The sequence below is a fragment of the Vicugna pacos genome, chromosome 16 (assembly GCF_048564905.1).
Source record: "Vicugna pacos chromosome 16, VicPac4, whole genome shotgun sequence".
NCBI classification, from domain to species: domain Eukaryota; kingdom Metazoa; phylum Chordata; class Mammalia; order Artiodactyla; family Camelidae; genus Vicugna; species Vicugna pacos.
Genome location: NC_133002.1, coordinates 18,934,953 through 18,950,007, shown reverse-complemented (window position 1 = coordinate 18,950,007; position 15,055 = coordinate 18,934,953). Strand labels below are relative to the sequence as shown.

The 15,055-nt window shown below is 42.4% G+C and overlaps 1 protein-coding gene across 1 annotated transcript; it reads right to left on the bottom strand.

Annotated features, from left to right (window-relative positions):
* Positions 1-3,268: 3,268 nt before the first annotated feature.
* Positions 3,269-12,505, bottom strand: LOC140686058 (monocyte to macrophage differentiation factor-like). The gene is made up of 4 exons (XM_072938598.1): positions 12,321-12,505; positions 10,646-10,747; positions 8,667-8,736; positions 3,269-3,515 (listed from the first exon to the last, which is right to left on the bottom strand). The coding sequence occupies exons 1-4, from the start codon at positions 12,383-12,385 to the stop codon at positions 3,504-3,506; spliced, it is 249 nt and encodes an 82-aa protein (XP_072794699.1). The 5' UTR covers positions 12,386-12,505; the 3' UTR covers positions 3,269-3,503.
* Between the last annotated feature and the right edge of the window lie 2,550 nt (positions 12,506-15,055).

The window sequence follows — 15,055 nt, the reverse complement described above, 5'->3', positions numbered from 1 at the left end:
CAACAATGTCGTTAGAGGATTGGCACTTTCAGTCTACCGACCTCTAGGGAGGGAAGAGGGGTTGGAGGTTGAATTTTATGACCAATGGCCAAGGATTTAATCAACTATACTCATGTAATGAAGACTCCATTAAAACCCTTAAAGATCAGATGCTTCCAGGTTGGTGAACGTGTGATTTGGGGAGAGTGCCACGCTCCCAGAGGGCATAGAAGTTCTGCATCCCTTCCCCATACCTTCCCTATGCATCTCTTCCATCTGGCTGTTCCCAAGTATATCATTTTATAATAAACTAGTAATCTAAAAAGTAAAATGTTTCTGAGTTCTGTGAGTCACTCTAGCAAACTGATCAAACCCAAGGAGGGGTTCATTGGAACCTCCAATTTATAGCCAACTGATCAGAAGCAGCGGTGACAACCTGGATTTGAAATTGGCATCTAAAATTGCTGTGGGGGTGGCAGGGGCGGGGGGAGTAGGAATGAGCCCTTAACCCTTGGGATCTTAAGCAATCTTCAAGTAGATGGTGTCAGAATTGAGCTGACTTGTAGGACACCCAGCCGGTGGCACAGAATTGCTTGGTGGTGAGGGAAACCCCTTTGCCATCAGAATTGCTCTCAGAGTCTTAGGAGATGAGTGGAAGAAGAGAATAAGAAAATTTCTGGTTAAATTCTCTGGTTAAATTTCTTCAGACAATAAACTTCCTGTCTTTCACTAGAATGAAAGAGGGCTCGTTAACTGGATTGCTGAATGGTGGAGGGGTTTAAGGAGTATTATGCCTCCTTCAGTCCTAACACTTGCCTTGACTTTCTGAGAAACCTGATGTTACAATTTTCTGAGTCTATCTGGGGTTCTGTAGAAAGAGTGGCTTGCATCTTGTTGGCATCCTGTTTTGTAACCTACACTGCTATTATTCTTATCTATATTCCTTTCTATGGAATGTGTCTTTTTCCCCTTCTTGCTGTTTTTGTGACTTTCTCTTATCACTGTTTCTAAGCATTTTGATTATGATATACCTTGGCCTCTTTTTCTTTATATTTCTTGTGCTTTGGGTTCATTAATTTCCTTGAATCTGTGGGTTTATAGTGATCATCACATTTGGAAAACTTTCTGGCTATTTTTTCTTTCAAATATTTTTTTCTATTTCTCTTCCTCTCTCTTCCCTTCAGAGACTCCAATTACATGTTGTTAGGCCTCTCAAAGTTGTCCACAATTCACTAATGCCCTGTTTATTTTTCTTTTTTGTCTGTCTTTTTTCTTTGTGCTCTGTTTTGAATCGTTTCTATTGTTTTATCTTCAAGTTCACTATTATTTTCTTTTGCAGTGTACACTCTGTTATTAATCCCATGCAGTATGCTTTTAATCTCAGACATTATAGTTTTTATCTATAGAAGATCAACTATGTCTTTCAGAAATATCTCCCATCTCTTCACATGGTTTATCTTACTTCTATTATCTTGAACATATGGATATATTAACAATAACTTTTAATGTCATTGTCTACTTTTTACCATCTTTGTCTTTTCTGGGTCTGTTTCTATTGATTCATTTTTCTCCTCTGTATGGGTTGTATTTTCCTGCTTCTTCTTTGTGTGCCTGGTAATTTTTGACTGGGTACCAGACATTGTAAAATTGTTGGGTACTGGATGTTTTTATATTCTAATAAATATTCCTTAGCTTTGCTCTGGGAAGCAGTTACATTGCTTGCAAGTAATTTGATCCTTTTGAGGCTTACTTTGAAGCTTTTGGAGGTAGGAGTGGAGCAGCCTGTGACCTAGGGCTAATTCTTCTCCATGACTGAGGTATTATCTTTCTGAATGTTCTACCTGATTGACCATGAATGATGAGGTTTTCCATTCTGACTAGTGAGAACACAAAGTGCTCTTGGATATGTGAATCCAGTGATTGTTACCTCTGCTTCTCTGGATTGTTCCTTCCACAGCCTCATGTGGTTTCTTCACATGCATGTGGTGGTCAGTAGTCAGCTGGAAATTTACAAAGGAGCTTTTGAACATTTCTGGAATTCAATCTACCAGTGCAGATATTGTCTCTCAAGGAATTTGCCTTATAAACTCTGGGAATCTTTATGCCCTTGGACACACAGCTCTTTCTCCTCAATTCAGGAAGATGCCTGAGCTCAACTTGGGTTTCATCTCCCTGCACTGGTACCTGGAAGATCTCTCCAGATAGTAAACCAGGACAGTTGCACTTACCTTGATAGTTTGCCGTCTTTAAAGGAATCTCTGTCCGGTATTGCTTGATGTCTAGTGCCTGAAAACCATCATATATATGAAATTGTCCCAGTTTACTATCTAGAGATGAATGGATAAAGAAACTGTGGTATATTTAAACAATGGAATACTATTCAGCCATAAAAAGAATAAAATGATGCCATTTGTAGCTACATGGGTGGACCTAGAGATCATCACTCTAAGTAAGACAGAAAGAGAAAGAAAAATGACATATGATGTCACTCACATGTGGAATCTAAAAAAAGAAAAAAAGAGGACACTAATGAACTCATCTACAAAACAGAAACAGACTTGCAGACATTGTAAACAATCTTATGGCTATGGGGGAATGGAGCGGGGAAGGGATAAATTTGGGATTTCGAGATTTGCAAATAGTAACTACTACAGTTTGTCAAATAAGTGAGTGTTGAATGAAAGAGCTAAAAAGAGGAAGGCAATGGTGTAATGAAATTCTATAACCTGGACCACCTCTCAGGATGTAGTCCTTGGAACCTCCTACATCAGAAACATTTCAGGGGATTTTTTAACATGTTGATTTTAATCCCTTCCCCAGATCCACTGATATTGAATTTCTGAGGGTGAGGTCTGGCAATTAAAAAATTTAAAAACCTCCCCATATAATTTATACACACCCTGGATTTAGGTACAGTAAAGATTGAAGAGAATTAGTCATGTAAATGAAACTGAATAATGGGTGTGTGTGTGAAAGTGTGTGTGTGTGTGTGTGTGTACAAACTCTAGGTGGGAAGGAGCTATTTTAAGAAGTGTTTTTAGCCTGGGAGTGACATGATTAGGTCTATGTTTTTAAAAAGATCACTTTGGCTCTAAGTGAGGTAGTTTTACTTCAAAAGTTCTGCCTTATAGCTGAGAGTTTCCATATATAGAGAAGAGATCACAGGCTTTGCAATCAAATGGACGAGACACAGCCCCTTATTAGTTGTACGACAGAGAAAAAGTACATAACTCTCTTAACCTTACTTCCCTCATATAAAAATGTGGATAACAATACTTTTTGCATGGAGTTTTCTGAAGAACTGACTGGAATTCTTGTAAAGTACCTGGTGTATAATGTACCTGGGAATAACACTGGTTTCTTACAACCCTCATCCTCAAAATAGTTTTGCCCTTTGAAAGAAAATCAGGGAAAGACATCAAATGCTGGCATCCTCAGGGCTGATGTTGACGGGTTGTGAAATTGCCTTCAGACTTGAGACGTTCTGCACAATGTTGAGGGAGACTGTGGGTAGGCGCCAGCTCCTAGAGACAGCACTAGGAAAAAGAAGAAAGTGGTATGATCAGTTCTTGCTGGAAAAGACATGAATAATTTATGCACAGACAGCCTGTCGTCAGGGACTGGAACTGGAAGCCAACTGTTCAACAAGATCTTTGTCAAAGACCAGCACAAATCACTTTAGTTCCAGTAATAAAGTTTTCCAAGTATTTCGTTAGACTTCTCTCTTCCCTGGTGATTTTTGCTCTTGATTACATAGGATTAAAAATGTCAAGAACATTTTGTACCTTGTTTTTCTTCCTCCCTCCCTTCCTTCCTTTCTTCTTTTTTTTCCTTTCTTCCTAACTTACATCTTAAACAATTAGCCTCTAATAAGGGTTGGACGTGTTTTACATTTTCCTATTATTTGAACTGAGTGACGGTTTGAGCAGAATCTGTGTTCCCAAGCCAGCCAGCATCGTGTTCCTCCCTCCCACACACACCCTTCTCTGCGTCCAATCATCTCTCATTAAGTGTCTCATTAAGTTTCACATTGCCTGAGTGTAACCCCTTTCCCTTTGGAAGCTGTCCTTAATGTTCATAGCAACCTACGTTCAGCTGGTTAGAATCACTGGGAAGACACACAGGGTAAACCTTCATTTGCTGAGACATTCTTTCATCCTATTAAATGGAAATAAACAGAGCACATACACACATGCATTCACACTCACACAATCTTGAGCGCCTACTATGTGCCTGGCAATACTGATAGTGAGCACACATCAGTGAATAAAACAACCAGAATCCCTGCAGTCATGGGGGAGATAAACACACACACGCAAGTGTGTGTATAATAATAAATAGTGATAAGTTCTATAAAGGAAATAAACAGGACACATTCATAGAGAGTAACTTCCTTCATAAAAGGAAGAAGCTTATTTAGCATGAGCCTCGAAGCATCTCTGAAGATACGAGTTTGCAGGTGAAGACAGGTTGGCCATGCAAAGAGCAAAGGGCCATGCAATCAGGACAGATGGAACAGCATGAGGGAAGGTCCTGAGACGAGAGCATTTTTGTGTGTGTCAGGAGTTGAAAGGAGATCAATGTGCTTGGCATCAAGCATCAGAGGAAAGACTGGTCCCAGATGATGTGGCAAAGTAATAAGAATCAGGACTGGATCTGAGGGCTTTGGGTAAGAAGTGTGAGTTCTATTTTGAGTGTGATGGGAAGACATTGGGATGGTTTGTGAAAAGACATGAAACAAACTGATTTTTATTTTAGAAAGATTTACTCTGGCTTAACTGTGGAACACAGATTGGAGATCAAGAGAGGATGTTGGAAGCCCGGGATGGAGGCTGTCACTATGACCAAGTAAGAGATGGTAGTGGCTTGAAAAGGATGGTGGAATTGCAACCAAAAAAACAAACAAACAAAAAGTGGATGTAGGATTAATATGCCAAGTTGCATTTCTATAAACTAACAACAAAAGAGCATAAGAGAGGATTAGGGAAGCAACCTCACTGACCATCACATTGAAGAGAATAGAATGTCTAGGAATGAACCTACCTAAGGAGGCAAAGGACCTATACTCTGAAGTTTATAGGACACTGATGAGGGGGGTTGAATATGATTCAAACAGATGGAGAGATGTACTATGTAGTTGGGTAGGAAAACTCAATATTGTTAAAATGGCCATATTACTCAAGGGAATGTACAAATTCAATGCAATCCCTATCAAATTACTGATGGCATTTTTCACAGAACTGGAACAAAATTTTTTAAATTTGTATGTAAACACAGAGAACCCCAAATAGCCACAGCAGTCTTGAGAAAGAATGAAGCTGGAGGAATCACACTCTATGACATCAGACTATATGACAAAGCTGCAGTAGTCAAAAGAGTGTGGTACTGGCACAAAACCTAGATAAGGTAATGACCTGGAAAGTCGTAAAACTGATACATGAACCAGTTGCCAAAACACAGCCTCCTTATTAAGCTTACTGAATTGAGACTGGAGGACAGAGTTTTGGATGAAGTAGAAGAGGCAGCTTTATTTCTTTGCTGGACAAAGGAGGTCAAGTGGGCTAATACTTCCAAGACTAGGAGCCTGCTGAGGAGGGGAGGTGTGGGCAGGGGGTGGTTTATAGCAAAAGTTCAAGGAACAGGCCTAGTTTCCATAGAGATCACATACAGGGCAACAAATTGTTGCACCTCCTCCTCCACCTCCTCCTCCTCCACCTCCTCCTCCTCCTCCTCCTTCTCCTCCACCTCCTCCTCCTCCATCTCCACCTACTCCTCCTCCACCTCCTCCTCCTCCAACTCCTCCTCCTCCAACTCCTTCACCTCCAAGTCCTCTTCCAACTCCTCCTCCATATCCTCCTCCTTCACCTCCTCCACATCCTCCTCCTCCTCCTCCTCCAAGTCCTCTTCCAACTCCTGCTCCACCTCCTCCTCCACCTCCACCGCCTCCTCCTCCACCTTCTCCTCCTCCTCCTCCACCTCCTCCTCCACCTCCTCCTCTTCCTCCTCCTCAACCTCCACCAACTCCTCCTTCTCCAAGTCCTCTTCCAACTCCTCCTCCACCTCCACCTCCTCCACCTCCTCCTCTTCCTCCTCCTCAACCTCCTCCACCTCCTCCTCCACCTTCTCCTCCTCCACCTCCTCCTCCTCCACCTCCTCCACCTCCTCCTCCTCCTCCTCCTCAACCTCCACCAACTCCTCCTCCTCCAAGTCCTCTTCCAACTCCTCCTCCACCTCCACCTCCTCCACCTCCTCCTCCTCCTCCACCTCCTCCACCTCCTCCTCCTCCTCAACCTCCTCCACCTCCTTCAAGTCCTCTTCCAACTCCTCCTCCTCCTCATCCACCTCCACCTCCTCCTTCTCCTCCACCTCCACTTCTTCCACCTCCTCCTCCACCTCCTCCACCTCCTTCTCCTCCTCCTCGTCCTCCAACTCCTCATCCTCCAACTCCACCTCCTCTTCCTCCTCCTCCACCTCCTCTTCCTCCACCTCCACCTCCGCCTCCTCCTCCTCCGCCTCCTCCTCCTCCACCTCCTCCACCTCCAACTCCTCGTCCTCCAACTCCTCGTCCTCCAACTCCTCCTCCTCCTCCACCTCCTCCTCCTCCTCCACCTCCTCCTCTACATGTCCTCCTCCCTTGCCACCTCCGCCTCCTCCTCCACTTCCTCCTCCTCCACCTCCTCCACCTCCTCCTCTACATTTCCTCCTCCCTTGCCACCTCCGCCTCCTCCTCCACCTCCTCCTCCACCTCCTCCAGATGCTTATGAGGTTGTTTCTGATCTCTCTCTGCCTAGCTCACTGGCTTTATCACAAGACTTGCTCTACCTGCAACATTACACCGCCTCACGCACACGTGCAGATTCACACAGGTACTGTTATCAGTGCTTCAGAGACGCTCGTGCGTTCCCCGTCGCTGGGGCTTCATTCGTGCTGGATTCTCTACCTGTACCACGTGCATCACCCTTTCCATCTCTTGGCTCCTACCTGCCTTTCCGAAGCAGCTTAAATAGTGTTTCCTCTGGTTCTTGTGTCATGAGCTCCCACAGCGGGCTGCACTTTCCCCAATCAAAGGCATTATAAAATTTCGCAGTAGTTTCTTATTTTACATGAACCGTATTTTCCTGCTTGAGTCTAAGTTCTATCCAGGCAAGTGTGGGGCTTCTCCTGTTTGAGGATCACTGACATTAGTCACCTGCTATTGTACCGCTTGTGAAAACGTCAATGAAAGATTTAGGCTGGTACAAATACTGGATAAACTTGCTTTTATGATACCCAGAGGGAATGTACTTGAAGTTCCACTCTAACAATTAGTAACCTGGCCACAAAGACCTTGCTGACATAGCTTTGGGTGTCCTCTGTTACCCTCTAACGATATGGCCTTCAAGGCAGACTTTTTCATTCCGTCACTCACCTCCCTGCCCTCACCATCCCTTGTTGCCTTTACCAACTACACTATATACGTATAAATGTATTTTGGGTGATAGGTAATTATTTAAGCCATCATAAACCTCAATGAACATACCTTGTTACATTCTCATACGACAATACCCTCTGAAAAAAACATAAGCAAACCTATAAATCCTAAACCTGGCACAGGTGTTTTCTGTGACCAGGGCAAGAACTACGCACAGCAAAATCACATCCTCATAACAGGCCTGTGGGCACAGGATTGAATTACAGGAACAATTTAGACTGTTGTAGGCTGAGAAGAGAGTTCAAACTGAATACACTGTGAGTCCCTTAATGAACATACTGGCTATTGCCCAAGAATGCAGCCTAGGACATGGGAACACATAAACTAAAGGCACAAGTGACCAGTGGACGGGCTCGTGAAGCTGTTATGTTATGTTACTGTTTCAAATTGACAGCGCTGATTTCTCAACAGTAGTCCGTCTGAATGGGAGAACAAAACACATACATCCAACTGCTACTACAGGAAATGCCATGCTTTCACCCGAAGTCCACAAAAGAAATTTTCAAGCAAAGTTAAAAAAAAAAAAAAAGGCACTGTCCTGAGAAAGAGAAATAAGATGACTTAAAAGCAAGGGAAGGGGGAGGGTATAGCTCAGTGGTAGAACGTGTGCTTAGCATGCACGAGGTCCTGGGCTTAATGCCCAGTACTTCCATTAAATAATAAATACATAAATAAACCTAACTACCCCCCCCAAAAAAACACAAGTTAAAGGGAAAGTAAGAGTGAAGGGATCTGAGAAATATCCAATAAAGCACTGAACCAAATGAACTTAGGAGGTCCTTTTAATTCTTAAGTTCTAGAAGTCACTAATTTATATTTTCTTTTTAAGAAACCTCAAATTCACCCTTGTCCAGGGATTTAGGGTTAAGATATAAGTAATTCAAGTAGAAATGCCCATCTTCACATCATTTCACACCTCTTTGGGAAAAGGGTGGGGGTGGGTGAACAGAAAGATTATCCAGAAGAAGAAATACAGCAGAAGCCACATGGAAGGACACAGTTAAATGTGCAGCTTTTCCACAATGGAGAGAGTAGCCAGTACAAGTTGTGGCATGTTGTAATTCATATTTTTTTTCTTTTGAGTCTCTCTTTAATGGACATGTCATAACTTCAGAAAGAAAAGCTACATCTCGTCTCTGCAGACAAAATATTAACAGTCACAGAGATTTAAAAGGAAATAAGGTGAAGTAACTAAAATTATGAAGCCATTTCTTACCATTGATGTCACCACCAAGGCTGGAGAAAACCCCATCGTAAGATAGAAAAAGAGCTCAACCACCTTGTACCTGCAGGACAGAAATACCATTAATTTAACTTCTCTATTCCCTACAGACCATTTCCTTACCAGTTGTTCCCTTTTTTCTTTTGGAAAGACAAATGTAAACTCTTAACTATTCAAAGAAAATGTATTTTTCCAGTAGGAGACCATTAGGCTTCCTAACTGAAATACTGTCACTGAGTAACAATGAACTAGCATTTCTTTCGGGATTAAGGCATCAAATTCCATGTGCTACCTGGAAAATGTTTTCTGCCAAAAACAGTTATCACTGAACCCAGTCCCCTATGCACTTCACCGTTTCCAACCCCAGGGTGTCTGCCCTCACCCCACCCCAGTCCTCGCTCTGCGACACTGAGACTATGAAGCTGCACAGGGAAGTGGCGTGCAGCCTACATTCTTAGTGGCAAAGGGGTGGGAGCCCTAAGGAACGAAGGACATGTGTTTTGGACTGTCTCTTTATTCTGCGTCTGCATAAAATTCAATTTCTAAGGTTCGTCACATTAGGCTGCAGAATGTGTACATGCTAAGAAATGCACCATCCTGAAATTCAACTTATATCTCTGCCTAATCAAACTGGAAACAGCCCAAAGGCGGGGACCACGTGCTATTTGTGTTTGGGTCCGCAGGGCCTAGGACAGTACATGGCACCATTTAGGTCCTCCCTAACACCTGCCAAAGCGGGTGCCAAGGGCGCCTCGCATCTCGTTCGTAGCATTTTATACTAAGTCCACCATGAAGTTAACTATGTCAGGGAACTGGGGAAGAACGTGGGTTTCGTTTACATCCGAAGGCCCGGAATAGGAGAAAAGACAGTTGTCTTATTTTATTTCCTATTTTATCCAAGGGTATAAATTAGGGGTTTGAGCCTGAGAAGCAAACTGTTCTCTTGGAGATATATATATATACACACATACACAACACATAACACCACTCAGAATTGCTAATTATGGTCAAAATGCATTTAAAGTGAATTTCAAAGTTGGAGAGAAGTTGGCTAAAACGATCATTTTCCTCAGAAAAGAGAAAACAATTTAATGCTTTGTGATAAAACACAAATTATGTTCAATTCTGATGGCCATTCTGCCAAAAACAATAGATCAAGAATTTAATAAACTGAATCCAATGACAATGATTTCATGGCTTTCGGCTGCTCAAGTGCAGGCACGTGAGATAATGAACAGAGCCACGGAGTAGGAACTGGGACACGTGGGTCCTCATTCCAGATGAGTCACTAATTGGATGCACGTCCTAAATGCTCTCATTTTTTAAAACATGAAGCGGAAATAGATAACCTTGAAGGGCTCCTCTAGAACTAAGATGCTAAATTTCAGTAAGCTTCCTTTTTCGATTGCTTAACACTTATGACTATGAGCTACGAAAAATGGGTTAAAAAAAGTGTGTCCCATGGCTAGGAGACTAAGAGTTTAGATGCCCACCCAAACGTCCCCTTTCTCAGGGAACCCTAATGTTGAACATCTTCTGGGTCCCTAAGTAGGTGCAACACAACTGAGTAAGTGTTGTGTTGGGTGCTTAATATCTATTATCTTTATCCTTCATAGAAACATTGGAAAGCAGTTCTTTTTCTCATGTCGTAACTGTAAAGTCATACAGGAGAAGGCTAGTTTGCTGACAAAGCTAGTCTGGCTGAGGATGTGAAATGAGGTCTGAGAGACTCTAAAATTGTCATTTCAGATGAGGGACAAGTCCACCTTGTCATCACGCCACAGAGGTGGCACTCATTTCTTTCTGCAGCAATCTGTCCACCAATAATGAATACCGAATGGTTCTGAAGAATTGTTAAAACGATATATCTTGTGTTTATGTATTTCTACTATTTTGAAATGCAAATACAAATTGTGTTGCAGATGAAATTTAGGAATTTTAAACCTATCAAATGTAAAATTATTTTCTCTTACTTTTCATGGTAGAGAAATACATAAATGGTTCCTCCAGCTGCCATGAGCCAGATAAACCAACGCATATGAGATGCCAGGGGTCCAAGTTCACGGAGATTTAACCTAAAAATGTAAACATGACAACAAAGAACAGAAGTGATAAGTGACCAATGAAGGGAATTCATACAACCTGTGTTTTCCTCTAATTCTGAAAACTGGGAGAGAAGGTCCAAGGATAAGGCCAGAAAGAAAAAGCATTCAGCATGGCATGGAGGTATCTGGGCAACCAGGGTAAAATTAATAACTCGAAGATAAAATTGTCGTTCAACCTCTAAGACTCAGAATTAGTTCCAATGTGGTTTAAAAATAGAACCAGCTAAAAGGAGACACGCAGAAGTGAGTCCCGGCTTACCCGTGGTGCCTGACTTTATTAGGCAGACGGCTGGAAAGGCTACTCGCCTTCTTACTTCTGACATCGTATCTGGGAGCAGGCTGTTTACAAAGCTCCCTGAGAACTCAACAAAATCTTGAACCGGATCACACACACAGCGGGTACCTAGCACACAGACCCAGTGCCTCCCTCATCAATTTCTCCGCCAAGACAGAACCTGAGAAGAATTAGCCCAACGCGTTACGAAAGATGTTCTGTTAGACTTTAACCGTGGACTCCTGTGAAGCCGGATTTTAAAATTCTGCAAATTCATTTATGGTAAATTCAGATTAAGGACAGACATGAAAAAAAAAGTTCTGATTGGCTATTACTACAAAATTAATATTTCCAAATGGAAAATGTACTATGTGCATATGGACGACTACATGTGAGCAACTTGCCTACTGCAATATTTGATTCTTCAGCTTACATTTTAAATCTTTATTTACTTATTTTAAATTGTGGTATACTTCACAAAAGCCTTTATGTGTTCTTGTTCCAACATGATGCAGACCTATAATTTACTAACAGGCATTGGAGAGAGGTGGCACTTACTTCTTACTCCAAACAGATAATTAGGTTTCTTTGGAATGATGGGTGCTGCATTAGTCAGGATCTAGAGGCCTGCTGTTTCTCATGACGACAGCAGCTGATGGCATGCTGCGGATTTCTGAGTGTCTGAAACTGGACCATGTCTTGATGGAGGAAAACTAATGTTTCTTTAATTGTGGGCTTCAGAGCAACAAAAGGTTCTATCTGATCTATACCAAAAGGGCAGGAAGGTCAAGGAAACGGAACTGAATACTAGGCGTTTTAAACAACTAAGAAGTTTGGCTAGATCTCTTTCTCATATAGCCAAACGAATGAGAAACGCACACCAGCTGCTGTGCTGTGAACTGGAAGCAAACTACAAGTTTCAGAAGTAAGCTTGCCTGCCGCCGCCCGCAGCCCGCCGCGCTCCCGCTCCGCGCGGCGGGAACCGGGCCCTTGTTCGTTCACAGCGATGCCAGCAGTGCGCTGGGTGCCGCCGCCGCCGCCCGCCGCCGCCGCCCGCCGCCGCTGCCTCCCGCCACCGCCCGCCTCCCGCCGCCGTCTCCCGCCTCCCGCCGCCGCGCTCCCGCTCCGCGCGGCGGGAACAGGGCCCTTGTTCGTACACAGCGATGCCAGCAGCGCGCTGGGTGCCGCCGCCGCCGCCCGCCGCCTCCCGCCCACCTCCCGCCGCCGCCGCCGCCGCCGCCGCTTCGTGGAGCCGTTCGCGGGGCCTACCTTTTCGAACAGTACCCATGCCCTCCATGGCTCCAACACCCCTTTTCTCTTGACTCCGCGTCCATGGGGCCCCAGGAGCCACTCCACGTTCGCGGAAAGGCCTGGAGGACACACAGCGCTCACCGCTCCGCTCCTCATCGGCGTAGGTCCTCTCTGGAAGCCACTGGAACAAGGCGGGGCCCGCCCCCAGGAAGGGGGCGTGGCCACGGCGCCCGCTCCAAGGACCCCGGGTCAGGCTGCCCTCCGCGCCACCTGAAAAAACGCAGCCCCACTGTGATTGGATGAGGCAATGCAGTATAATAAGATGAATGTAATAATGGCCGCATCTTTTCAAAAACAGAATATGGAAGTTTTCACTTTCACAACTATGAATTTGGTTTTCCAAAATCTGGTTCCCAAAACCAATTTCTAAATGTTACAGCAGGGGGTCGGGGCAGTAATGGAAAGAAATGATTTATTTCATATATTCTTTTGATATGGTATATTACATTAATAGACTTTCTTTTGTTGAACCATTCTTGCAAACCTGGGATGAATCCCACTTGGTCACGGTGTATAATCCTTTTCATATGGTGCAGGATTCAGTGTGCTAGTATTTGTTGAGGATCCTTGCATCTAAACGAGAAATATCAGTCTATAGTTTTCTTGTACCATTTTGTCTGGCTTTGGTCTTAAAGGATGCGTTGGGAAGTGTTCCTGCCTCATCTGTTTTCTTGAAGAGATTGTGTACAGTGGTGTCAGTGTTTCTTTAAATATATGTTGGAATTCTCCTGTGAAACTATTTGGGCCTGGAGATTTCCTATTTTGGGAGCTTCTAAATTCCAAGTTCAATTTTTTTAGTGGTTATAGGACATTTAGGTAGTCTATTTTACCTTAGTTGACTTTTGGTAGTTTGTGGTTTTCAAAGAATTGGTCCTTCCAATTTAGTTGTTCATTTATGAATTCTTTTGTTTTTCAGTTATAAAATTTTATTGAGAAATATATATATTTGTATTTGTATTTTCTCATATAATATTCACAGATGTGATTTTGGTGAGTTAAGAATCATAATGTCAGTATTTAACAGAACCATGCAGCTCCTCACTTGCTAGCTCTGAGTTTTTAGTTATGGACTTGGTACAGTTAAGATAATCCAGCTGTTGGACTACAGAACAAAGCTAAACCTTTTGCTTCAACTGAATTTCAAGTAAATAACTATACTCCATTGGATATGGGAAGCAGCAAGGGTATATTGCTCACAAAACCCAGGAGAGACAGGGAAATGTTCACATGAGAAGCACTAAAGAATTTGAACCATCCTAGTTTGCAATCCCAATTCTGCCACTTATAAACTATGCAATAGTGGGGTAGTTAATATCTCTAAGCTTTTTTCTTTGTCTGTAAAATGGAAATAATAATAGTGCCCATCTTACAAGGTTGTAAAGATTAAATGAATCAGATACATAAAATCTCTCAATATATAATATGCACATATATTTATAATTAGTGTAACTCTTTAAATTGGGTGTGCCTGAGTAATGCCACTAAAATTGCTTCTCTTTGTTCTCACTCCAAATTTTCCCCACTGCCTTTTTTTACCTTGCTCAATCACAAGCTTTTCTGGGAACTTTAACTGAAAACAGGAAGGCTATGGCACATGACTCACCACCATCAATATCTTGTGAATGACAAAACCAGCTAATCATATTATTTTAGTCATAATAACTCCACTTTCTTAATTCTTATTTCAGGGTCTGCCTCTTCCAGAAATCTTTCCCCAGTGAATACCCATCATTCTTGTGCAGAATCCGTCATTATACCATCCCTCCATTCATGTATTTGACAATCATTTATTGAGCATGTGTTATATATGAGGAACATTTTCCCTCTAAGATTTTTGCTTCCTCAAATTCAATGACCTTCACCTCTATTCTACTTCAGCTACTCACCATCAATCAGATCTTCACTACCTGTGAAATCTTTAAATTTCAATGTTCTTTTCTCTAACCACAATTTTCTGTAACTTCCAATTCTCTTGAAAATTACCTACCAAGACTCCCCTTCCTTTTTATAACCTAATTAGGCCTTCTGGCTCCTTTGACTTTCCCACTTTGTCTTAGTTTATCAATTTCCTTTGGTTTTTTCTTCTATATTCAACCTGGACCTAGTGCTGAAATTATCCTTTTAACAACACTCTCAAATTCTTTCTCTTATGCTTCTGTAGGACCTATTCAGTAAAATGACAATGATGAATTTATTTTAAAATACTTCTCATCCATACTTATATGTGGGGGCATGGAGCACTGCTGAAATAAACCAAAAACTCATTTTATGAGTGCATGTTGCAGTACAAGTGATAATCATTATGGCTGGTGTAATACTCAGCTCCAGTCAGACCTTCAGTGTTGCCCTTTACATCTTCCTCTCAGTCTATAAACATAATAAAGTTTCTTCCAAAACAACTATTAGTCAACCCTTTCTTGATCTCTGTTGCTACTATTCAGTTTTCTATCTGAATTTTTCAGATGGGTAATATACATTCAGTATCTCTGTTTTCTGACTTCACATTCACTCTGTAACTGACAGCAATCTAGCTTTTATCTCCATGTTCCATCAAATAGCTCTTATACATATTACCAGTTATCTGCTAAATACCAGTGGGTACTGCCTCCCACCCCTAGTTTGTGTCTTACTAGATACCAATCCTGCATTTAATATTGTCAATCAAGCTCCCCATCCTGAAATATCAAAACTCT

What these genes read in the sequence shown, in the direction of transcription:
- LOC140686058 (XM_072938598.1), bottom strand. Translation starts at nt 12,385, where the DNA reads ATGGACGCGGAGTCAAGAGAAAAGGGGTGTTGGAGCCATGGAGGGCAT. An exon ending in CATGGGTACTGTTCGAAAAG is followed by an intron (nt 10,748 to 12,320) that starts GTAGGCCCCGCG and finishes TTACATTTTTAG; the next exon opens with GTTAAATCTCCGTGAACTTG. An exon ending in GTATTTCTCTACCATGAAAA is followed by an intron (nt 8,737 to 10,645) that starts GTAAGAGAAAAT and finishes TCTGTCCTGCAG; the next exon opens with GTACAAGGTGGTTGAGCTCT.